The sequence below is a fragment of the Ambystoma mexicanum genome, chromosome 3p, assembly GCF_040938575.1.
Source record: "Ambystoma mexicanum isolate Mex_15411 chromosome 3p, UKY_AmexF1_1, whole genome shotgun sequence".
NCBI lineage: Eukaryota > Metazoa > Chordata > Amphibia > Caudata > Ambystomatidae > Ambystoma > Ambystoma mexicanum.
The window spans coordinates 1,075,533,028-1,075,554,663 of record NC_090925.1 but is presented as its reverse complement, the minus strand read 5'-3'; the positions used below and the strand labels follow the sequence as shown (position 1 = coordinate 1,075,554,663).

At 44.7% G+C, this 21,636-nt stretch overlaps 1 protein-coding gene across 2 annotated transcripts in view; it reads right to left on the bottom strand.

The window, feature by feature from the left end:
* JAKMIP2 (janus kinase and microtubule interacting protein 2) overlaps window positions 1-21,636 on the bottom strand; it is a 562,748-nt gene that overhangs the window by 43,998 nt on the left and 497,114 nt on the right. For both annotated transcript variants that reach the window (XM_069652427.1, XM_069652428.1), the window contains exons 17-19: window positions 14,994-15,059; window positions 14,204-14,272; window positions 8,703-8,780 (exon numbers count right to left, since the gene is read on the bottom strand). In XM_069652427.1, coding sequence (XP_069508528.1) covers window positions 8,703-8,780; window positions 14,204-14,272; window positions 14,994-15,059 — 213 coding nt within the window. The remainder of the gene's footprint in view (window positions 1-8,702; window positions 8,781-14,203; window positions 14,273-14,993; window positions 15,060-21,636) is intronic.

Genomic DNA, 21,636 nt, shown 5'->3' with positions numbered 1-21,636 from the left:
TTCTGTGTTTTTGTGAATATGTAACTCAACACATATAGTCAGAGATCCAAGGCTGTCAAGAATTAAGTTTATCAAGAGGCAATGTGTGTAAATGAAATTGTACTTGAGCAATGGTTATATAATGGGTTTCCAAGCATGCCATTCAGCTTTGTATGTTGTATGTAAATTGTCTGCTCTGCTTCTTGCTGTTCCCTCTGTGTACCACAGTGTTTTTCTATGTACAAGAGCATTATCTATTATATATATATATATATAATATATATATATATATATAACATAATTAAGCCCACACTAAAATTTCCCATTCCCATTGAGCCCTATGGGGGCTCAAATGGGAATGGGGAATGGCCCTGGTGAATGGGGAATTACCGGTCCCGCCAACCTTGGAATGGACCGGTAATTGCTCCATTCACCAGGGCGGAGTCGGAACGAGTTTGGAGGCAGCCATGGCGCTAATAGTACCTCCAATCTCGTAATGAGACCCATTGTCAAGTGTTAGTTTGCTGGAAATCAACTCTACTTACTAAGAAAGACATTCTGTAAAATACATGTTGAATGAATACTGAACCTGACATGTGAGCTGCATGCAAAGAATCCTTGCAAGTAGAAGTCATGCTGGTTTACAACAGTGTGGAAATGTGTGGTTAAAAAACTGTGAATGAAAGAAGACATTCGTACCTGCATGTTTTTAAAATAAAGAAAGACCATGCAAGAGCAACAGGGTTAATTGATACTTTAAGAACTCTGCTGCAGTACTTTCAAAGGGAAGTGAAAGACGCTATGTCCAGGGTTGATTCCAGGTGTTGATCTGTTTATTCATGAGTTGAGATCTGGGATTTGCTGGCTGTGCTTTCATTTACACGTAAGACAGGAACATGATGGAGTTGGAATGTCATGTAGTCACCTTTGAAGAGGATAAGGTGTTTTTCTGAAATTTGGAAATTAACTTCCCTTCAAAAGAATCCAAGTCTAATTGCAGGTTACCCTAAGAACTCATCAGAATAACCAAAGTTACTTATATGAAAATAACATCCTCCAAGTTGTTAATGGAGGGTACAGGTACTGATCCTATGAAGTAGTTTTGGATAATAGACTTTGAAGGTTATGGTGTTTTCTGATTAACCTTTTTCCTTCCCTTCTGCAGATTCGCAGCCATTCAGAAGTTGGAGTCTGTTGTTTTTTATTTTCTCCACATTCCCCTTTTCCTTGGGAGTGTTAGTTCTTCTGCTGGTAATTTACACAGTTGTTGATCAAACAGTCTTGAGGGATCTGTGGGGTTCAGCAGCTCCCGCGGCAAGAAAAGTCAGGACCGGACAGAGGGCCATCGTTATATACCAGATGGAGGCACAAAAGGAGGCAGCCATAGGTGCTGTACATTCATTAGCATTTCCCAATATGCAAGTTGTGGAATATGTGCAAACTGCTGAGTTTACAGATCCTCACAACAGCGTAAATAAAACCTGCTATTTAATAAATGAGAACCTAGGTGGAGTTTTTTTTTCAAGTGTATGACTGCTTCATAAAATTAAGGAAAGCAGTCCCCAGGTGATACGATATTTGGTCATTACGGTCTCCACCACACAGGACAGCTTATAGAGAGAGATAATTATGTCACATCATTGGAGATTTTAGAACAAAAAGTTGAAACCTGGATACTACTCCCCATCACCCAGGCAGCCTGCATTGCCCGAGCCAAGATGGTAATACTTCTAAACTGCTATACATCTTTAATAACGTACCGATATGGCCTCCCCTTGCCTACTGGAACCGGATACAAAGGCTGATGACCAGACTAATATGGGCAGGGAAACAGCCAAGGATAGCTTATGACACTCTAGCCCAGCCATATGAGCTCGGCGGTCTGGAATATGTATTTATACTACCTGGCAGCTCAGGTACATTATATAGCCAATTGGAACCGTCCTGGCCCTGACTCCCCACACTCACAGTTGGCGAGAGCGGTCACCACTCCCAATGCACTTATGGGCCTGCTTTGGGGCAACAGAGATGCAGTACCGAGAGGGGAGGTTCAGCCCATAGCAGTTACTTGTAAAGCCTGGGAACGGATGAATCAGCTGTTGGGAACTACCACCTCCTATTTACCCGAACTTCCAGTATACCACATATCCGGCATCTCACTCACTCATGAAAAATCATTTAGAGAACATGTTCAAGCACTGGGAGTACAGACCCTAGGGGACCTCATTATAGATGGGCGATATATACTCTGGGGGGAGCTTCAAGCTAGGGGTGCCCACAATGCTGTGACATTGCTCCATTACTATAAGACTACAAGGTATTTTAAGGAACAAATGGCCCAACTTTCCACAAGCCGTCACCCCCAGCCAGCACAATGCTATGTGACCAAACCTGCATTCACTTGGAAAATGGTATCCACCATCTACAGACTGGTCTGGGCTGGGAAAGGGGTGAAGTATCACACATATAAAACCATATGGGAGACATCTCTAGGTAAACCACTGAGCGAGGACCAATGGAAACTCATCTGTGTGCAAACCCGCTATATATCCTTGAATTGTCGATACAGACTGATCCATTACAGAATTGTTCATCAGGTATATTACTCCCCGTTCACCCTGAGTAAATTCTTTCCGGAGCGATCTCCCGCTTGTAAGAGATGCGGCATAGAACCAGCAGACCTTTACCATGTTGCTTGGAGCTGTCCCCGCATTAGACCCTTCTGGGTCGCATTGGAAGAGCCAATGACTGAAATGCTGCCCTCCACGAGGGACTACTCGCCGGAGCTTGGCTACCGGCTTTGATCGAAGGAGGGTCCCGCACTGAGAAAAGACTGCTGGGCATGGTCCCTGCAGTTGCAAGATATCTGGTGGCAAGAACATGGGATAATCCTAACCCTCCTGCATTCCAGAAGTGGTTGGAAAGCATGTGCGTATGTGAACAGAGAGAAACCAGGTACGCAGCAATACGTCCCGCCTCCAGCCACCCATTCGATTATTGGCCTCCCTTCAGATAATATCAATTGGACATTGCTCAAGAAGCACAGTCCCCGGAATTCACCCCAGGTCGCAGACAAAATGCGGCGATCTGAGCTCATGGTGTCAGACACAGTGTGGCCTCATAGTAGACACCCCTATATGTTTCCTAAGTGATATCTACGAACTCAAAAAGAATTATATACGTTTTATTATCTTATTGCTGTAACCATGTGAGAGTCGAAAAGGTAGGGAGGGGGTGAGGGGATCAAGTTTGGGTAGTATTGGTTGTCAACCACTTGTTAACGGTAAAACAATAAAGAAAGTTAAAAAAAAATAATTAAGGAAAGCAAAAATAATGTAAGAATTCTTGCAGCAGTGCAATAGCCTCGTGTCCACTCCTGTAATCTCGGCCTATGCTCTTTGTAGCGTCATGCTTCTTAACATTTTAAGATTAGAAAACAGGGTATCTTCAGGGATGCTTTGCAAAGCATAGCCCTCAAACTTCCACTACTTCGTGCGTCCTGTGACCTCGTTGGGCATACGGCCCGCAATTGTCCAGAAACCTTGCAATGTTCACCCGGAAGTGTCTTCCAAGACTGGGCTTCAATACATGCCCACATGCGCCATGACATTTGAGAAACGGTCAACCAGTCCTAGGGTTTTCTTTGCATTTTGGAAGTTTTCGTTTTGATTTTTCCTCCCATTATAACTCCATGACTTCCCAGAACACAAAGAAAAAGGCCAGAATCGGGCGATCATATTTTGGTAGGTATACCAAAACTACAGGTCACCCCAAAGAGACATTTCCAGACAGGAGAATTGAAAGTGTCCACTGACATGAGTTCAGATGGGGGGCGGCCGGATCAAGGAGAACGATAGTAAGCATATGGGGGAGAAGCTGCACTATTTTGGGAGAAACAATTGTGAATATCCCTCTTAAATTGTACGGTTGGCATGTGTAAGAGCATGCCAAAGAAAGTGGGGCCTACCACCGGCTCCTGCCCCACACCACTGAGACTTAGCGGGGCCACAGCTCCCACCCTTGCTGTTATTTAGAGGTTGTGATGCAGAGCAAAATCTTAACCACTCTCCCGGCAATCTGCACGCCTCTGATCGCACCTCTAAATGCCTCCCACTTCTTAGGGTGTCAACGGCCCTAAACTCTTTTCACCTCAGATCAAGCATCACTCCCTTGTCAAATAAATAAAAAAAAACATTGTCACCTAACCCAAAATGCAATCACTCCCATTGGCCGGGGTATACCAGGTGACAGTGGAATTAAGTGAAGATCATTCAGGTGTGGGGGTTTGGGAAGAGAGCAAGGAGAGTGTTGGTTCCTTTCTTTCTCTCATGTGCAGGACTCTCCTAAAACCTGGTGCAAGTGTCTGGTGTTTGATGTTTTATCCACTCCCCTTCCCCTTGAGACCGTCTGGGCATAGAATAGAAATATAGACTGCTGAATGTCCACGGGTGACCAAGGAATGGGTTGCCAGAAGCTTCCTTCAGCCATTTTGACCGATCTATGATGATTTCCTTTCTCCTAATTACATTTCAACGAATTTTCTTTTGCAGATAAAACACTTTTTTTAGTGCAAAAAGCAGGGGGGGGGGAACAAACCTCACAAACTCTTGTGCCCCTCTCCCCAAAACCCTCCTTCTAAACGCCTGCACTAAACCCATCAATATTTTTATGGTAAAAACGGTGGTAAAAAGTGTAGCCAAAATAAAACACTCGGCAAAGGTGGGTAATACCATTTTGAAATAATGCCAGGATTGCCCTGATCCAGCAGGTGCCCAAACTATGTCGGCCCAAACCTGACTCCCCTTCACCTCTAATCTGCTCCCATAGTCACCGGCCCCCTTCCTTTGGCCTACATACAAACATATACTCAGTAACACTCCACCTGCATACACACTCATTCATATGCCACACATAGACATGTTAGAACACATAGAGATAATACGTGCATACATGCATACACACGCACATGCATTTCAGAAAAGTTACTCAGTGTAGTTACACTTGTACTCTTAGTCCATACTCATCAGATGCCCCGTCCCCGTTTTGTGGGTCGCACCACGAGTATGGAGGAAAGGGGATGGGATGTAAGAGTACACTTACCCCTAAATCCTGGTTCCTGCCTATGCACTAGGTTCAGGACATCAGCACCCACCAAAGACCTCCAATGCTGGAATGCGCAGAAGCGCCTCCCAGACCATAATGGGCCCCAGAGCTCAGCACTTTGGGCACAGTGCGAAATGCCCGAATGTGAGTTGGAAGCTTGGGCAATAGGGCTAGCCTCTTTCTGTCCCCTCACCCTAGATAGGTGGCTCACCACCAGCAACTAGGGTCAGAAGATCACCAGTAGGGTACAGTTGGTATGGTTGGAGGGCTATGTAGGTTGAATAGGTTCAGATGATCAAACATGAATTACTAATCTCCACCTGTACAGTTTATGTGTGGAAACCTGCAGTGCTCCATCCAGTAAGGAGGCCCAGCAGGACATGCAAGACTGGTAAGCAAAACCCCCATGCCCAGCATGGAACATTGGCCATGCCCTGGTGCGCTGCTCAGCTGCAGTGCTCAGGTTTCACTGGCCCCAGCCTCTAGCTACCCCATATATGGTAGCTGGACACTGCCCTGTCACCCCCATTATGGGCGAGCCACCCCTGTTGCATGTCCATCATTCACACTGTGCCTCCGCGTCCAGTCCCCTTTCACTTATAAGTTGTGAAACGCTCTGTGCAGCAGAGGGACAGATCAGGTAGTAACAACACAGGAGATAATTTCCTAAAACTACAACATATTTTTAAATATATGCTTTTTACAGACCTAACACTATCACTGGTAGTTATGTAAAAAAAAAATGATAACATTCAACAGGATTTTTTTCTATAGTAAAAAAGACAACCCGACGAGAAAACAATTCTACTGTGGACAACTGACCAATATAATGGAAGATAGTTTGTGTAGAAGTGATCCGTGATTGGCTGCAAACTCCTCCGACTGCATAGGAAGGTGAGGGCGTCAAAGGTTGTAGTGTCCACTTGCCGGGCTTCCATGGGTGACACATTTTGTGATTGAATGTTTGGTCTCTACGTATTTAGTTAAACTGAGTGGTGGAACAGCAACTGTGCCAGGTTGTGAGACAGTTCTGTATTGCTATTCCGGGTCGTATTTCCTAAATCACTGTAAATATTTAGCTGTTATTCTGACTTGCCAGCTTCGACCATCTGGAATTGAAGGAGTGTTAGTAAGCGTCACTGCCCAATGCTGGAAATGCTCCTGCCAGCGTTACAGATTGTCTCATAATTAAGACCGCATGATATGGCCCATGTTGCCTTGAGCACAAGCAGCGCCGGATTAAACCCTCTGGAGGCCCCTAGGCAGTCACAATTTTGGGGCCCCTCTCGCAAATTACTTTAACTCTGGCACTGATATTATTGGTGTACAAAAGAGTGACAACAAACAAAATTTACACTTTGTTCAAGAAAATGAAAGAATTCTTAAATCTCAGCCTAAAATGAGTAAAAGTGCCTGAACAAGATAGATTTGTTCGGTTAAATTAGACGGTGAAGTTAATCAAACTTCATTACAAGTCAGAAAAGCTAATTTGCAGTAACGCAGATGTCGGGTAAATATACTCGTCGATGTTATCGAAGCTTCTACTTGTGACTATTCGACTAGGTTCTTGAGTCGGCGGGAACTCTCACGACACACTAACTCACAGAAAGCTTTTTTTCAGACATTTCTCGTGCGTGTGCACTAGTGGAATAACACTTACCTAAGTAGTGTGCATGTGGGCCGCTAGATGTAGATGACCATAACTACCGTAAATTACACGTCACATACGTAAGTTGCACCAGATTTATTTACAAAATGACAGCTGCCATAAAATGAGTTTTTAAGAGACAAACGTATGTGAATCTGAGGTCTCTGGTTTATGTACTTTGAGGTGTTTTGGGTCCATTACATGAAAACAGTATTTTCTCTGTATAGTCTTTAATGTAAAGTTTTTGTTTCTTTGAGTTGATTCATTTTTTTTCTATCTTTTGGAAACAGTTTAAGAAAGCTTGATTTTAATTTTCTTTCAAGATCAAATCAATATTATTTTGATCCGTCATTGCGAGGGCCCTGAAAGTAGTGTGGCCGATAACTACTTTGCCTATTTGGTCATCTGGAACTGCGCACAAGCTCATGTTGAAACCAAATTAAGGGGGACAATCTAGAGAAGATCATAATACCCCAAAAACATCATTAAAGAAAGGCCCATTCTGGACTCCTTGTTGTGCATTTCAGATAGATCAATTATGTGATGTTGTGTTGGTTGCTTACTGCACATTGTAGATGACAAGTTATGCTATGTTATGTTGGTTGCTTGTCGTTAACTTCAGATTACTCTGTTATGATATGCTATGTCATATTGTTTGCCTGTGTTGTTTGTAGATTACTCAGGTATATTATGCCATGTTATATGCCTATTGTGTTTGTAGATGACCCTAATATGTTATGCTATATTACTGTGATTGCCTGGTGCTCTTTGTAGATGACTCAGGTACGTTATGCTATCCTGTGTTGGTTGCTTGCTGCTGATTGTAGATGACCCAGTTACGTTAAGCTACGTTAGTTTCAGGTCGCAAAGGCTCCTATTAAGTTAGCCTTCTATGGGCTCAATAGGGGTGTGTTTTTCTTGGATGTATATGACTTTGCAGTGGCAGAATTCTTTGTGGCCGAATAGACCGTGGTCAATTTTGCTGCAAAGACAATTTTGCCACAGCCAAATTCAGCAAAACTTTATCTAATGGCCCTCAATACATCCCCCTACAAACCCCCTACTTACCTTTTTGAAGGTAGCTTTTCTTCTGACCCGTCTCCCGCCTCCAATCTCCAGAAGCAAGGGACACCCCTGCTACCCTCAAAGGCCATCACTACCAAACATGGGGATCAGGGGACATCCCCACATCCCCCACTCCCCATGTTTGGTAGTCAGTACACAATTTGATGGTTTCGAATCGATCGAATGGTACTGGTCGATTTCGCCCAGATGTAACATACGATCAGTTCGAAACAATCAGATTGGGTAAAACCTTTTTCTTTTATGGTGCACATGAGTTTTAAGTAAGTATGCAAAGATGGGCAGATGTAGGTGTAGTTGCTTTGGGCATTGAATGCATCACGACTATGAATTTAACAGACACGCACCATAACAATATTTTCATATGTGGCTTGGCACATCCCAAGCCAAGATGGTGGAAAGGGCTCAAAATGGTGAGCGTGGAATCCTCAGGCTGCATAACCCACTGTCATTTCTAAATTGTGTGATTTTAGGTCCATTAATACATCTGGGTATGCCGCAATTCCCTTTACTTGCACCAAAATCAGGAGCTCTTAGAGAAAAGCTATATGGCAGTATTTAGAGTTAACTGTCACAGATCTGGTTTTATAAATACAAGGTTGACTATTATTGGCAGAGCCATCTAACGAAAACTGTGAATGATGTAGGCCTGTGCGTGTTTTTAGGCACATGAATAGGAACACATGGTGCGATCGGTTCCTTTTGTGTTATATTATATCATGACTGCTCTTGCAATATGCTTAACTGACAGGTTTACCATTGACTTGTCTGAAACTAAACAGAAACATGTATTAAGTCGTGTGTCGTGAAATGTGCAATGTCCTTTACCGCGACCATTCTCAAGGAACACAGAAGACCCAGCAGAGGGTGGATTTCGAAAGTCACTCACCATGTAGGCTTGGTCAAGCGCTTGCTTCCTGTAGTCCAGCTCTTCCTCGAGATATCCCTTCAGTTTGCAGAACTGTTCCTAATCAATGAATAAAAAGCAGATGCAGTTGGACTCAGGCCAATATTGCGTGTGTATTGTTTATGACTTTATTCATGCATTTGATTTGTACAGTTCCTTTACTCAGACCACTACATGAACAAAAAGGCCGGTACCCTCTGGGAAAGCCCGGCAATACAAGCGGAGAAGCACGCGGTTGGCAGTCTACCTTAAAACAAAGTATGTGCCCCTTGTTTGGCTTACAGGATCCATGTGTTCTTGTTTATGAGGACGTAGTTGAGTGTGCTCTTATGAAACTAGACAGTTGTGCAACCTGGGTAGCTTTGGGGAGTTCCAAATGCCACCCTCCGAATAGGGTTACATGAACACCATGTTCCCTTTTTGGTACCAAGTCCGAATACTAAGGCTGAACTCGGCAGAAGAAAGTCTGAAGGCATGTTACAGGATAGCATATAGAGCCAACGTCATTAAAAACAGGGTGCTAGCATTTCATTCTACAGTTATAACCATTTTATTAACATATAGAATCAAACAAATGTACATGGGCAAAACTACAGGTAATAAGCGCTTCACATAGGTTTCACAATCAGTGCGTTTCGTAGGCAAGGAGGCATCCATGGATAGAAGGGACTAGACACGACTCTAAAAACTAAGGGGCCGGTGAGGCGAGGTGGAATGGAAGTGAGTGTCATGAGGACATGCAGCTTGTGCTGCCTCCGTACAATGAAGTGGCCGTGGAAGCCCCACAGCAGAGACTCAGGCGCTGAAGTACCAAGTGAACCGCAGACAAGCTTGACAGTAGATCGATAGGAGAGGGAAAGGGACATTTTATGATGTTGATAAGAGAGTGGTGCGCTCTGGGTTTCCCACCACGATCTCCACGGGAGACATGCTGGGGACTACACTAGGATTGCTGGCCCTGATGGAGGGCTGCACTCGATTCCACAATCTGTGTTCCCGCGAATGAGGATGTTGAGAGTCGTGGCCCAGCCTCGTAGCAGAGATAGTTAGCAGAGTTGGGGACTCCTGCACGTGGCACTCTGAGATATGTTGGAGGGGTAGTGCCCCACTCTCTCCTCAAAGCTACCTAACCCCCAGATCAGTGCTGCCAACTACCAGTCTCTCCCTGGACTGTAAAAAGCTTGCCAAGTTACATACCAAGCAGGGTTCGAAATTAAGGGGAGCTAATTAGCTCCTGCTTGTAGCTGGAAGAGCCTGGTTAGTTTGTCACCAATAGCTACCACGAGGCACTTTTCATTCTCCATGCCAACTGATGCTGAACAAACACACCTATATGAATGTAACTGTTTATTTCTGGCAAACTATAAATACACATTAGGGCACATTTATATGGCATTTAAAGCATCGGGGGCCATAAAGGACAACATTATAACTTTGCAAATTATGTGAAAGTTAGATTTGTGGCAAGCTATGCACTAGCTCCTGGTTCCGCAGTGGTAGCTCTGGGTCACTGATTAATCACGGATACCTAGGTGCTGTTTTTAGCTCCTGCTTAACCAATCTCATTTTTAGTCCCTATCAAGATACGTCATGAAACCTACTGTCCCTTTATTGGTGTCCAACAGGCCTATGAAGCACCCAATTCTGTCCTTCAGATTTGCTTGCATCCCACCCAGTCAATGAGAAGGACCCCCTAAACCAGGTCTAACAAGAGTATGGGGGAAATAACCCATGATGGCTTGTATGACCACATAAGTGACATGCTAGGCTCTAAATCTGGGTTCTGACGCCATTTCTTTGGCACCGACACATCTGTTAAACTTTGCACCTCAAACTATCAGAAAATGTGCACCTATCCCCTCCAAGCACCCCTCCTCCCTCTTCATCCTCTTTATATGCTGGCATTTTCCAAGACTGTTTTAAAACAGTCACTGTCATCCCCATTCTTAAAATCCCATGCACACCCCAACAACCCTTCCTTATACAGAACTACCTGTCTTCTTACCCCGCCACCCCAAATTATTCGAGCAAGTTGTCTTCAGCCACATTGTCAATCACCTTGAAAACCTCTCACTTTATGAATGATTGCAATCTAGATTCAAAAGTAAAGACACCAAAAATGCATTCAGTCATGTCTACAACTTTCTATCCACAGCTCACCCCTCACCCTTCTCCTCCATTCTTAACCTGCTTGATCTCTTCACAGCCTTTGACACTGTGGACCATCCCTTCCTTCTACAAGCCCCCTTCTTCCTTGGCTTCACGGCACTATATTTAGTTATATCACCTCCCACCTCACTCATTGTTCATTGATTACTTCCTTGAACTCTCATACCTCCTCCCCAGACCTCTGGGTGTCCCCCAAGCACCCAACCCGGACCCCTGCGTCAACTCCTCTTCATGTTCATGCTCTACACCATTTGTGTAAGCTTATTCCTCCTCTGACTTTCACTACCACCTCTTTGCCGATAACACCCAGAATGTTTCTCCTTTCTCCATCCTTCATCTCTTCAAGCTCGCAGAACACCACAAGCTGCGTCACACTGAACGGCACTACCCTGCCAAATAATGAACTCATCCAAAACTAAAAGATTATACCTGCCCCCACCTCAAAGCCAATCCCACTATTCCATCACCTTCCCTCCAAAATCCACTCCCTCACCCACAGCTCAGGACCTTGGGCTCAACTTTGATAGGGCCCTTCGACTCTAATCATTCATGATGTGGTCAGTTGTACAACTGTGCGAGTCAAGCTCCTCAACATTAGACAAATGTGCCCCCACCTCACTTAACACTCAGCTGAAACACTAGTCCCTACTCTGGTGCTCAGCAAACTAGTGTGTATGTCTCCTCCTCAGCCTCCCTCTCTAATCTCCTCAGCCTCCGTAGCATGTAAGTGTGTTCGCATGAGAAAGGTGCAAACTTTTGGTAGTTCGCACCTTTCTCATGCAAACGATTTGCCCGCGGTAATTTAAGCCGCGAGCAAATCACTCAGATTCGTATTTTTACACTGGCCTTTGTCTGCTGTCCTCTTCTCCCACATGATTTGTCCAGTTTGGGAAAATGACCCCAACTGATGAAGATTTCTGTTTCCATTGACAGATCCCACTTTGATTGACAGGCAATTTTCTGTGGTATTGAAAATAACCCAAAATAGGTACAGGAAAGGAAACACAAGGATTGAGGAAAAGCCTGCGGACAACATTCAATGCAATGCTGAAACTCTTTCAAGAGCACAGCTGAGGACCGATGACTGACTCGGAATTAGCTACCTGTGTCGGTTTCCTTCCCATCACTTTCCCCGTCATGCCTGGCACCAGAAAGCCAGCTTGTCTTTGAGAGCGGTAACATTGTCATGTTATTAGCAATTGCCCTATTTCTTTTTCTAGCAAATTTTGGAAGCTAAATGCCATACAATGTTGAACCGTGGACGGGCATCATTCTCCTCCGAGTCTTACAGCCGCCAGCAGAAGGCTATTTCTGCATCTGAATCCTAGAGCTGGCAGTCCAATTCTGAAAGAAGAGTCTCACAACTTCTAACAAAGCAGCGTGAGACGTTCTAAGCTACTTCAGCGTTGATTCAACAATTACCAGTCAATTGTCCGTCTCATATGTAGGGCAGATGGGCATATCACACAGAGCATGCATCTGTTAGGTTCAGAATCCCCCTGGCAGGAAACATCTCATTCATGCAGGGAATCCCCAAGGGTCAATTTCCAACCACGGTGAACTGCCATTTGGCCTGTGTCCTCCTGAGAGCTTAGAAAGAATGTGAGCTACTAAGAGGTGTTACAATATTTCCTGCAGATGATGAAATACCTCTGCAAACATGTCCCACGTTATTGACAGACAGTAAACATTTCTGCTTACTACAATTACAGACCAAAAAGATTCATTAGTAAGTGTAGATTTCCTCTTGATAGCGGCTGGTGAACTGTCCATCTTAACACTTCCAACTCCATTGGCTACCCATTTGGCATCTGCATAGTGCACGTTTTGATTCACGTGTATACTTTACATGTTTCTTTGGAGCAAAGGGTGCTTGTCATCAATGTGATTACACTCTCAGAACAAGGGATATTTGACATCTTTGAAGTGCCCAACCTAACTGGACACGTGCAGCACTGATGGCAAGCTGAATCACAAAGATAATTCAGTGTGTTCAGCAAGGCCCACTTTTGGTCAAAACGATAGTAACACATGTAAACAATCTAGGAGAGCAATCTGAGGCGTAGTCCAGACTCAGTGCCTTACTACAAATTGAGTGGATTTAATTGCAGAAATAGCACCCGAGGTAATTGTCACTATCACTGGAGGTATTCCTGAAAATCCACCCCTTTAGCACTGCCCAGTGGTATTGCTAGAATATTTCAAGAGGTATTCCAGAAATACTATTTTCTTTATATTTTTGTAATCCTTTACAACCTCATTTTGATGGTGGAAATGGATAGGATATAGCAGTGGTGCATACCACAGCTGAACATGTTTGCCATGCACAGAAAGGTCGGTTATGGTCCCTTTTGTGAACAACATGGGAAAGGTGGAAAAAGGGATCAGAACGGCCCTCTTTATGTTACGTTAAAGGTATTTATATAGTGCACCGTCACCAACGGAATTGGTCCCCAGGAGCTCTGGCGGATCTGTAAACAAGGATGGCAGGTAGGGTAGTCGGGTGGAGGGGGAGTAGAAGTGGTGTGCTGTTGGCGCTTCAGCTCGGTATACACCGTGTGCTGAGCGGTGCAAGTATCGGATCGGGCGAGACCTTGTGTGCTGTGGGTGCTGTTTATGTGTTGTCGATGCAGTGTGGTAAAGTGCGTGCGGTTTGCTGAGAGAGAGGTGGTTGTGTGAGTTTTAGGTGGGTTAAGTATGCAGAGATTAGAAAGTTAGGTTAGTGGGGTCTGTACCTGGTTCTGATACTTCTTGTTCCGTTAGACCTATATTCCTACGGCTGGGGTTGTTGCCGATTCCTTACAGGCCGTCTCGCTGTAGTATCACCCTCTACAAACGTGCCCAAATGCTTCCACTTCCCTCCTGTTTCCGGAGGACTTTATGCCGCCTCCTATAAATGTGAGGCCATTTGTAAGGTGGAATACCATCAGTGGTATTTCTTTGGAACAATACTGGGGGTAAATACCACCATACGTGTAATGAGGAGGGAACTAAAACAACCAGTGTTCGGGAAATACTGCCTGTTTTAGTTTTGCCTTCAAGCTCGTAAAAAGGCCCATAGAGTCTAGAAGAATAGGATATGGGAGTGTGTGTGAGCAAAGTTAGAGGTAAGAGAACAGGCAAAGGGAAAGGATGTGCAGTGAGAAAAGTGCAAAATGCGGGTGGCTTAACATGGACTTAGACTTGCGGTGCCTGACTTCATGCACTCCTCTTTATCATGTGTTGTTTTAAAAAATCTGCAGCCTCTCCTCGGTTGCCTGCAAAGCCAAGCCATACTGGTGTCTGAAAGCAAAGGTACCAAGAATGCCCCTTACCATGTCACTCTCCAGCTCCATCATCTTCTGGTGAAGGGCGGCCTCAGCACCTTCGATCTGCTGGATCCACTGGAGGAAAACAAGGAACAAGGGCAGAATTGAGACACAGTGTAATGGAAGCAAGGGGTATGTCCTCAAAATATGACTGCTGTCCCTCTCTGGTGCACATGTCCTTCTTCAGGGAACGCAATGAGGGCGACATGAGGACTGACATCCACGGTAGCATAAGCGCCACCCGGCCCACAGTAAAACAACCTAAGGAAATTAGTGGCAACAACTGGATATCACATAACAGAGTGCAAGATCACACAGGGGCAGAGCCAGTAGATCTATAGCTTCTGTTGGACCCTCCCAAAGAGTGACGTATTCAGCTGACCATATGGAGCTGACAGCCATAGTGCAAAGAAAGGATGCAGGAGCTGTTCGCCAGCAATAATGTACACACGTCAATGGAACTATTGCAATCTTCTCTGAGAATGTAGAGGTGACTAAGGAAAAATGTGGCTTTCCATTCTCCCCCGATGACAATGCAGTGCTTATTACATATAGTGACCATGTAACATAACTACAGCCTCCATGTTATTCAGCGAAGGTGATGAGGTGAGGTCGCTTTTTCAGCCAGATACATTAGTGATTAGCACAAGCAGTGGCTGTGCAAGACTGCGGTCACACCTGTTCCGCCAGTGACAGCAGAGTAACACGCACATGCATACAGGACCTATGTGAGGTGGCAGTGACTGCATGCTGCGCCCTGCGCGTGCACAGGGACCCTGTAAGGAAGCGACCGTACCTTCTCCGCCAGCGACAGCACCGTGCTCGCCTGGATGATGGCCACTTGCTCTTCGTTTCTTAAATTCTGTAAAGAGATAATCGTCCGACATTGCATTGAGAACTGGAGCAGACATGGGGTGCTTGCATTATCGCAGCCTAGCAGAGGGAGAAAAAGATGACCATGCCTGAGGCCAACACAATCATACAGGGCATTTGCAATCGTTGAAAAGAAAACTGGACTACCCCTAGTAAACTCCCTTCCTGAAGACATGAAGTCATGATTATGTCACCTTATTTACTTGCAAACACCAGCAGGAAAATAAAGGACACACTTCAAGGAGAGAAATGTTACCTTTAGAAACTGCTGTGGGATCCCATTCAGGGAAAATTCTAAACAGGGGTATCCAGTGGCGCCCAGAGACATTTTTCATATGGGTGACCACACTGGAAATCGTGGGGCGGCACACCAAAACAAACACACATAATTGAATGGGCCTGTAGGGGGGCGGCCAGCATTTTTATAGGGGTGGCCGTGGCTTCCCTAGGCCACCCCTTGGTGACGCCCCTCGGCGTATGCTGAGATAATTCTGAAGTATACACTGCGCACGCTGCATCCTCCTACATGTATTCAACTTCCATGCCTGATCATCCACATTATCAATGCACTGACACTGCCTCACACAGGACAGCACCCCTGACTCCCTTACAATGGGAAAAACAATGTAAAACAGTAATAATTTGAACTCCACATAATTCCATGGGTGATTTCGAAAATGCCTCTCGCACTAACACCCTTTTGTACGCCTCCTTTGGCTCAGTTTGTGGACACTGTTTAAGCGTGCCATCAATTCTCGAGAGGCAGCGTCACTTCCAGGCTCAGTCAGTTTAGGGTCGTCAACCGAGAAACCGCCTGCGTCCCGATAGAGCAGTCACGTCCCACCCTAGACACACAACTCGAAATCCTAATGGAGACATCAGTGAAAACAATATCTCTAGAAGTAAACACACAGCGCAGGCTAAAGATGTACCGTGCCCATTTCAAAATAATGTCTGGGCGCCTCCTCGGAAAACCCTCCTCCACCTGTCTGGCCCCCAGGGTTTTCGGGAGGCCGAGCAGCATGGCTGGTTCATGGTGCGTGCTGCCGGCAGCAGGGTTGCAATAATGGTCTGAGTCATGGAGTTGGGAGGCAACTGGCGGGTGGGCAAGAGAACTTTATCTTGCTGACAGTTTTGATCAGCGAGTGGGAGATGCTGGATACCGAGGATGTGCCTCATTACTCCAATTACTCTGTTTGAATGAATAGTCATGGTTTGAAATGCTTCTTGATCTGTGTTCTTCTCACAGTACAGATGGTTTCACAGGGTCGGTGCTCTGATGGTCGTAGAAAGTTTCTTGATCAGAAGGTTTGCATTCTGATTCGGTCCTTGACAGAAATTCCTGCTCAGCTTTGCTAGATGTTCATCCAACATCTGGATTCCCAGAAACCTGTGCAGGTCGGCTTCACTAACATGCAGGAAAACAGCTTTACACCCGCGCCGCTGTTTCTTGGTAGTCCTTGCAGGCACTGAGAGCTTGTCAGGGATGCTTAGCTGGGTCACTTGGTCTTATTTTATGATAATGTTTGGCTGGGTGTGGGATTAGTAAAGTTAATCTGTGCATCTCATAATTTAGTGCCGGTTGGGCCTTAACTCAATCATTCAGAGTGTTGACAGTATCCCAAGGCAAGATGGAAAATCACAGCAGTGACTTGATCTGTTGGAAGGAGTTCTCAAGTGCCTTTCATTGTCTATCTTCAGCTGAGTAAGTCAGTGTTTTGGAGATCCAGTTTTGAGGCCTACTCTTCAGGTGCTGAACTGTTTCTGAGAGCCAAGAAGAAGATGTTTGGTGAATTCGGGAGAAGCTACATGAACTGTGAGCAGTGGGCATTTCAATGTAATGAGATAAGTGTCTTTCTGACTTTCCCACTTAAACTACTAGTTAGCCGCAGTAGAGAATCATAAAGCCAATCTGGCTTGCGTTTGCCTCAGAAATGGCTAAAGTCACATTTGTTGTGTCTTATTTAACAGGGGCAGCAGCAGCCTGGGCTGGGTTATTAGTAAATCAGAAACATTCAACCCTGGGAAACCTTGCTCTTTTTAAAGAAGAGTTTCGCAAGATTTGTGATAGGCGCCAGTTTTCTGTTGAAGTGAATGGGGAACCTTTGGAACTCCGGCAGGGAGGATGTGATTTAGTGTCCTATATTACCCAATTTAAGTCACTAGTTTTGGAGAGTAAGTGGCCGGAAGAAAAGAGGTCTTCTCTTTTCTATAGAGGCTTAAGAGAGGAATTGAAGGATGCTCTATCCAATGTAGTGAATAGGCCTACTTCTTGTGAGGAACTAATGGATTTAGTTATTAAATTAGACTTTCTTCTCAATGAGAGGAGGATTGAGTAAAGGCAAGCTTTTGGAGATGGTAGGTGTTTGGGTAGAGTGGAGCGACCTCTTAAGGTGGAATTTACAAATAAAGAAGAGGTCGAGGTTTGGAGGCCAAGGGATCTGATCAGGGTCCAAGGGTGAGAGGCCCCTTAACTAAGGAGGAAAAGGAGAGAAGGCGTGCCAATAAGTTATGTTTGTACTGTGGCCATTTTCTGGGGAATTGCCCTTATACTCCCAAGAGACCAATCACCTCAGTGATGAAGGATCAGCAGGTGGCGAATACCATACAAGCGGCTGCTCCACATATAACGGTGAATGTATCCTTGTTCGATAAAGTAACAACACTAAAGGGGTCTGGGCCTGTAGTTATTGATTCTGGAGCTACAGGTAATTTTATGGATTGGGGAATGGCCAGGGCTTTGGAACTCAATGTATCCAGAAGGAGGTGGTGGAGCAGGAGCTGGCAGTTGATGGTACCTCACTCTCGTCTGGCCCCATCACTCATGTAACAGAAGTGTTGAATATGGTTCTGGTTGGGGGTCATTTATTTCGAATTGATTGATGCATCACAGTTAAAGATTATTTTAGGTATGACATGGCTTACTTTCCATAACCCTCAGATTGATGGGGTCAAAGAACGGTAGAAATGCAATCCGAATTTTACTTGGAACAATGCTTTTGGATGAGCAATCTATTGAGGCTTTTTATCAGAAGGAAAAGGTATCGGTGTCTAAGGTTTTAGCAGAGGAAGGTGCTTCAGTAGTCCATCACACAATTGGAGCAGTAGTGAGGGAACTACCAAGTTGTTATCAAGAGTGTTGGGACGTACTTGATAAAAAGATTGCATGGGAATTGCCTCCAGATAGACCTTTCGATTGTAGGATAGATTTGGAGCAAGGAACAGTATTGCCCAGTAGTAGAGTGTATTCGCTTACTGAGAAGGAAAACAAATATTTGAAGGAGTACTTGGCAGAGAATTTAGAAAAGGGGTTTATTCGGCACTCTCATACCCCTGCGGCTTCCCCATTGTTTTTTGTTCCGAAGCCAGATGGTTCTTTAAGAACTTGCATAGACTATCGTGCAGTGAACAAGGTGAACATAAAGAACAGGTATTCTCTTCCTTTAATATCTGAGATGCTTAACACGATTCAGGGAGCTACAATTTTTTCGAAACTTGATTTGTGGGGAGCATATCATTTGGTCAGGGTCCAGGAGGGGGATGAGTGGAAGACGGCTTTTAAGACCAGGTTTGGGCATTTTGAGTATCTTGTGATGCCTCTTGGCCTGTGCAACGCTCCGGCGGTTTTTCAGTTTTTCATTGATGAGGTTCTTCGAGAATTCTTTTTATGTTTTCATGGTGGTGTACATTGATGATATGTTGATGTTTTCTTCAGATATTAACCAACATCAAATTCATGTGAAAAAGGTGCTCCAGAAATTGAGAGAAAATCATCTGTTTGCTAAAATTGAAAATGGCCAATTCCATACTGAGTCCATTGAGTTTTTGGGATTTATTATTTCCCCAAAGTGTTTGGAAATGAATCCTCGGAAGGTTCAGGAAATTTTAGATTGGCATTCGCCCGCCAAGGTGAAAGAGGTTCAAAGTTTTGTGGGGTTTGCCAACTTTTATCGAATGTTTATAGATGGATTTTCACAAATTGTCTCTCCTATTACCAGATTGCTCAAGAAAGGGATGAAGTTAGTCTGGAATAAGGAGGCTGAGAAGTATTTTCAATTGCTTAAGACTCGTTTTGTTTACAGTCCAATTTTGCTTCATCCTGATCCTGCAAAGCCTTTTTTGTTGAGGCTGATGCTTCAAATATGGCTATGGGGGCAGTCTTGTCTAGGACTGTTACATCCTGTGGCTTTCTTCTCTAAAAGATTTTTACCAGCAGAAGTAAATTATACTATTTCTGATCGGGAACTCTTGGCCATCAAATCTGCTTTTGAAGAATTACAACATCATTTGTTGGGAGCGAAACACACAGTGACGGTTTTGACATATCATTGTAATCTGCTATTTTTGAAGTATGCAAAAAACGTGACTCCAAGACAGTTGAGGTGGTCTCTGTTTTTTGCAGATTATGATTTTATTGTTACTTTCAAGCCCGGGAAACTTAACTCGTCAGTTTCTGGGAAGTGAATCTTTAAGAGTAGTAAGCGATCCTGTGCCATTGATAGCTCCGGTTCGTGGTGGCTGGCACTCAAGCCAAGAAAAATTGGGCGGATAAGATAAGGAAGATAATGTTGGAAAAGCAGATGGAAGAGTGGGAGTGGCAAGATCCAGCTCGCTGTATTTGAAATGGCCTGCCTTATTTTGATCATTGTTTATTTTTGCCTTCTTTGGAGTTGAGGAAGCATGTATTAAAAGAAAGCCACAAATCTCAGTTGTCAGTTCATCCAGGTTTCCGAAAGACTCTTGAATCAGTCAGACGAGAGTTCCGGTGGAAGAGAATTAGGCAGGATACATTGAACTATGTGAAAACACGCGCTAAGTGTGCACAGACGAAAAGTCAAACTGGAAAACCAATGGGTTTGTTGGAGCCTCTTCCGATTCCTCCTCGACCCTGGCATACTGTAGCTTTGGATTTCATTTCAGACTTGCCTAAAGATCAGGGTTGTTCTTCCATTCTTGTGGTGATTGATCTTCTGACCAAAGAAGGACATTTTTACCTGTAAAGGGAGAGGTTACCGTGGAGAGTCTGGCTCGTAATCTTCTTCAAGGGGTGGTCAGATTGCATGGGTTGCCTAGTAAAATTATTTCCGATAGAGGTGCCCAGTTTATTTCCAGGTTCTGGAGAGCCTTTTGTAAGCAGTTGGGAATGGAGGTCAGTTTAACTTCCGGTTACCATCCTGAAACTAATGGGCAGGTTGAGAGAGAGTCAATCAGGAGTTGGAAAAATATCTGAGGTGCTATTTGATTGAGAGTTCAGAGTGGGTAGATTTAATTTGGTTGGCGGAGTTTGCCTACAATATTTGCAAGAAGGATTCCACAATGATGCCTCCTTTCTTTTTGGCCAGGGGGTTTCATCCTCGTTTTCTGTCTGATTCTTTAGAGAAAGAGGAGATTAACCGGCAGTGGAGGTGCAACTCCAGTCTATGGAGTTGAATTTTGAGAGAGCAAAGGAAGCTTTATTGAGGAACAAAATTAAGTATAAGAAGTATGCGGATGCAAAACGAAGACTGAGTTCTCAGTATAATCTTGGGGAGTTGGTGTGGTTATCAACTAAATATTTGAGACTAAAAGGGAAAAACAAGTTCAGTCCTAGATTTGTTGGTCCGTTTGATGTAGAGAGGGTAATAAATAAATCTGGTTGCCGTAAGGTTGAATTTGCCTGCAGGTCTAAGGGTTCATCCCACATTTCATGTTAGTCTTCTGAAGCCTGTTCACAAGGGTACTAGACTGAGAGTTCCTGGGAGTTCTATTCAGGTTGAGGGAAGTGCAGAGGAGTTCAAGGTAAAATCTATTTTGGACTCTAGAAGGGTTATAGGGTCCTTGCAATATCTTATTGATTGGGCAGGGTTTGGTCCAGAAGAGTGTTCTTGGGAGGAGGCTAATGACATGCATTCTCCATTATTGATTAGCAAGTTTCATAGAAAATGGGCCTCATAACACCGTAGGCACTAAGGGATTACCGGCACTGGTAAGGTCACCGGTGCGGTAATTCCTTAGCGCCCTACTACGAGGTCCCTCAGCGGGTCCCGTCCTTAACACCTGGCCTGACGAGGCATTAAGGACGGGACCCGCTGAGGGACGTCAGAGCTAATAACGGTACCGCAAATTGCAGTACCGTTATTAGCTCCTTCCCCATTCCCATTGAGCCCTATGGGGGCTCAATGAGAATGGGGAATGGTTCCCGGAATGGGGACTTACCGGTCCCGCAAAGGTCGGAATGACCTGGTAAGTCCCTATTCAGGGAACACGGAGATGGAATGCGGTAAGGGGTAGCCATGGCGCTAATAGCGCCATGGTTACCTCCTACCGTGTAATGAGGCCCAATGTCCTTGTAAGCCAGGCCCTGAGACAGGGCTTTAAGGAGGGGGTACTGTCAGGGATGCTTAGCTGGGTCACTTGGTCTTATTTTATGATAATGGCTGGTTGAGTGTGGAATTAGTAAAGTTAATCTGTGCATCTCATAATTTAGTGCCGGTTGGGCCTTAACTCAATCATTCAGAGTGTTGACAGTATCCCAAGGCAAGATGGAAAATCACAGCAGTGACTTGATCTGTTGGAAGGAGTTCTCA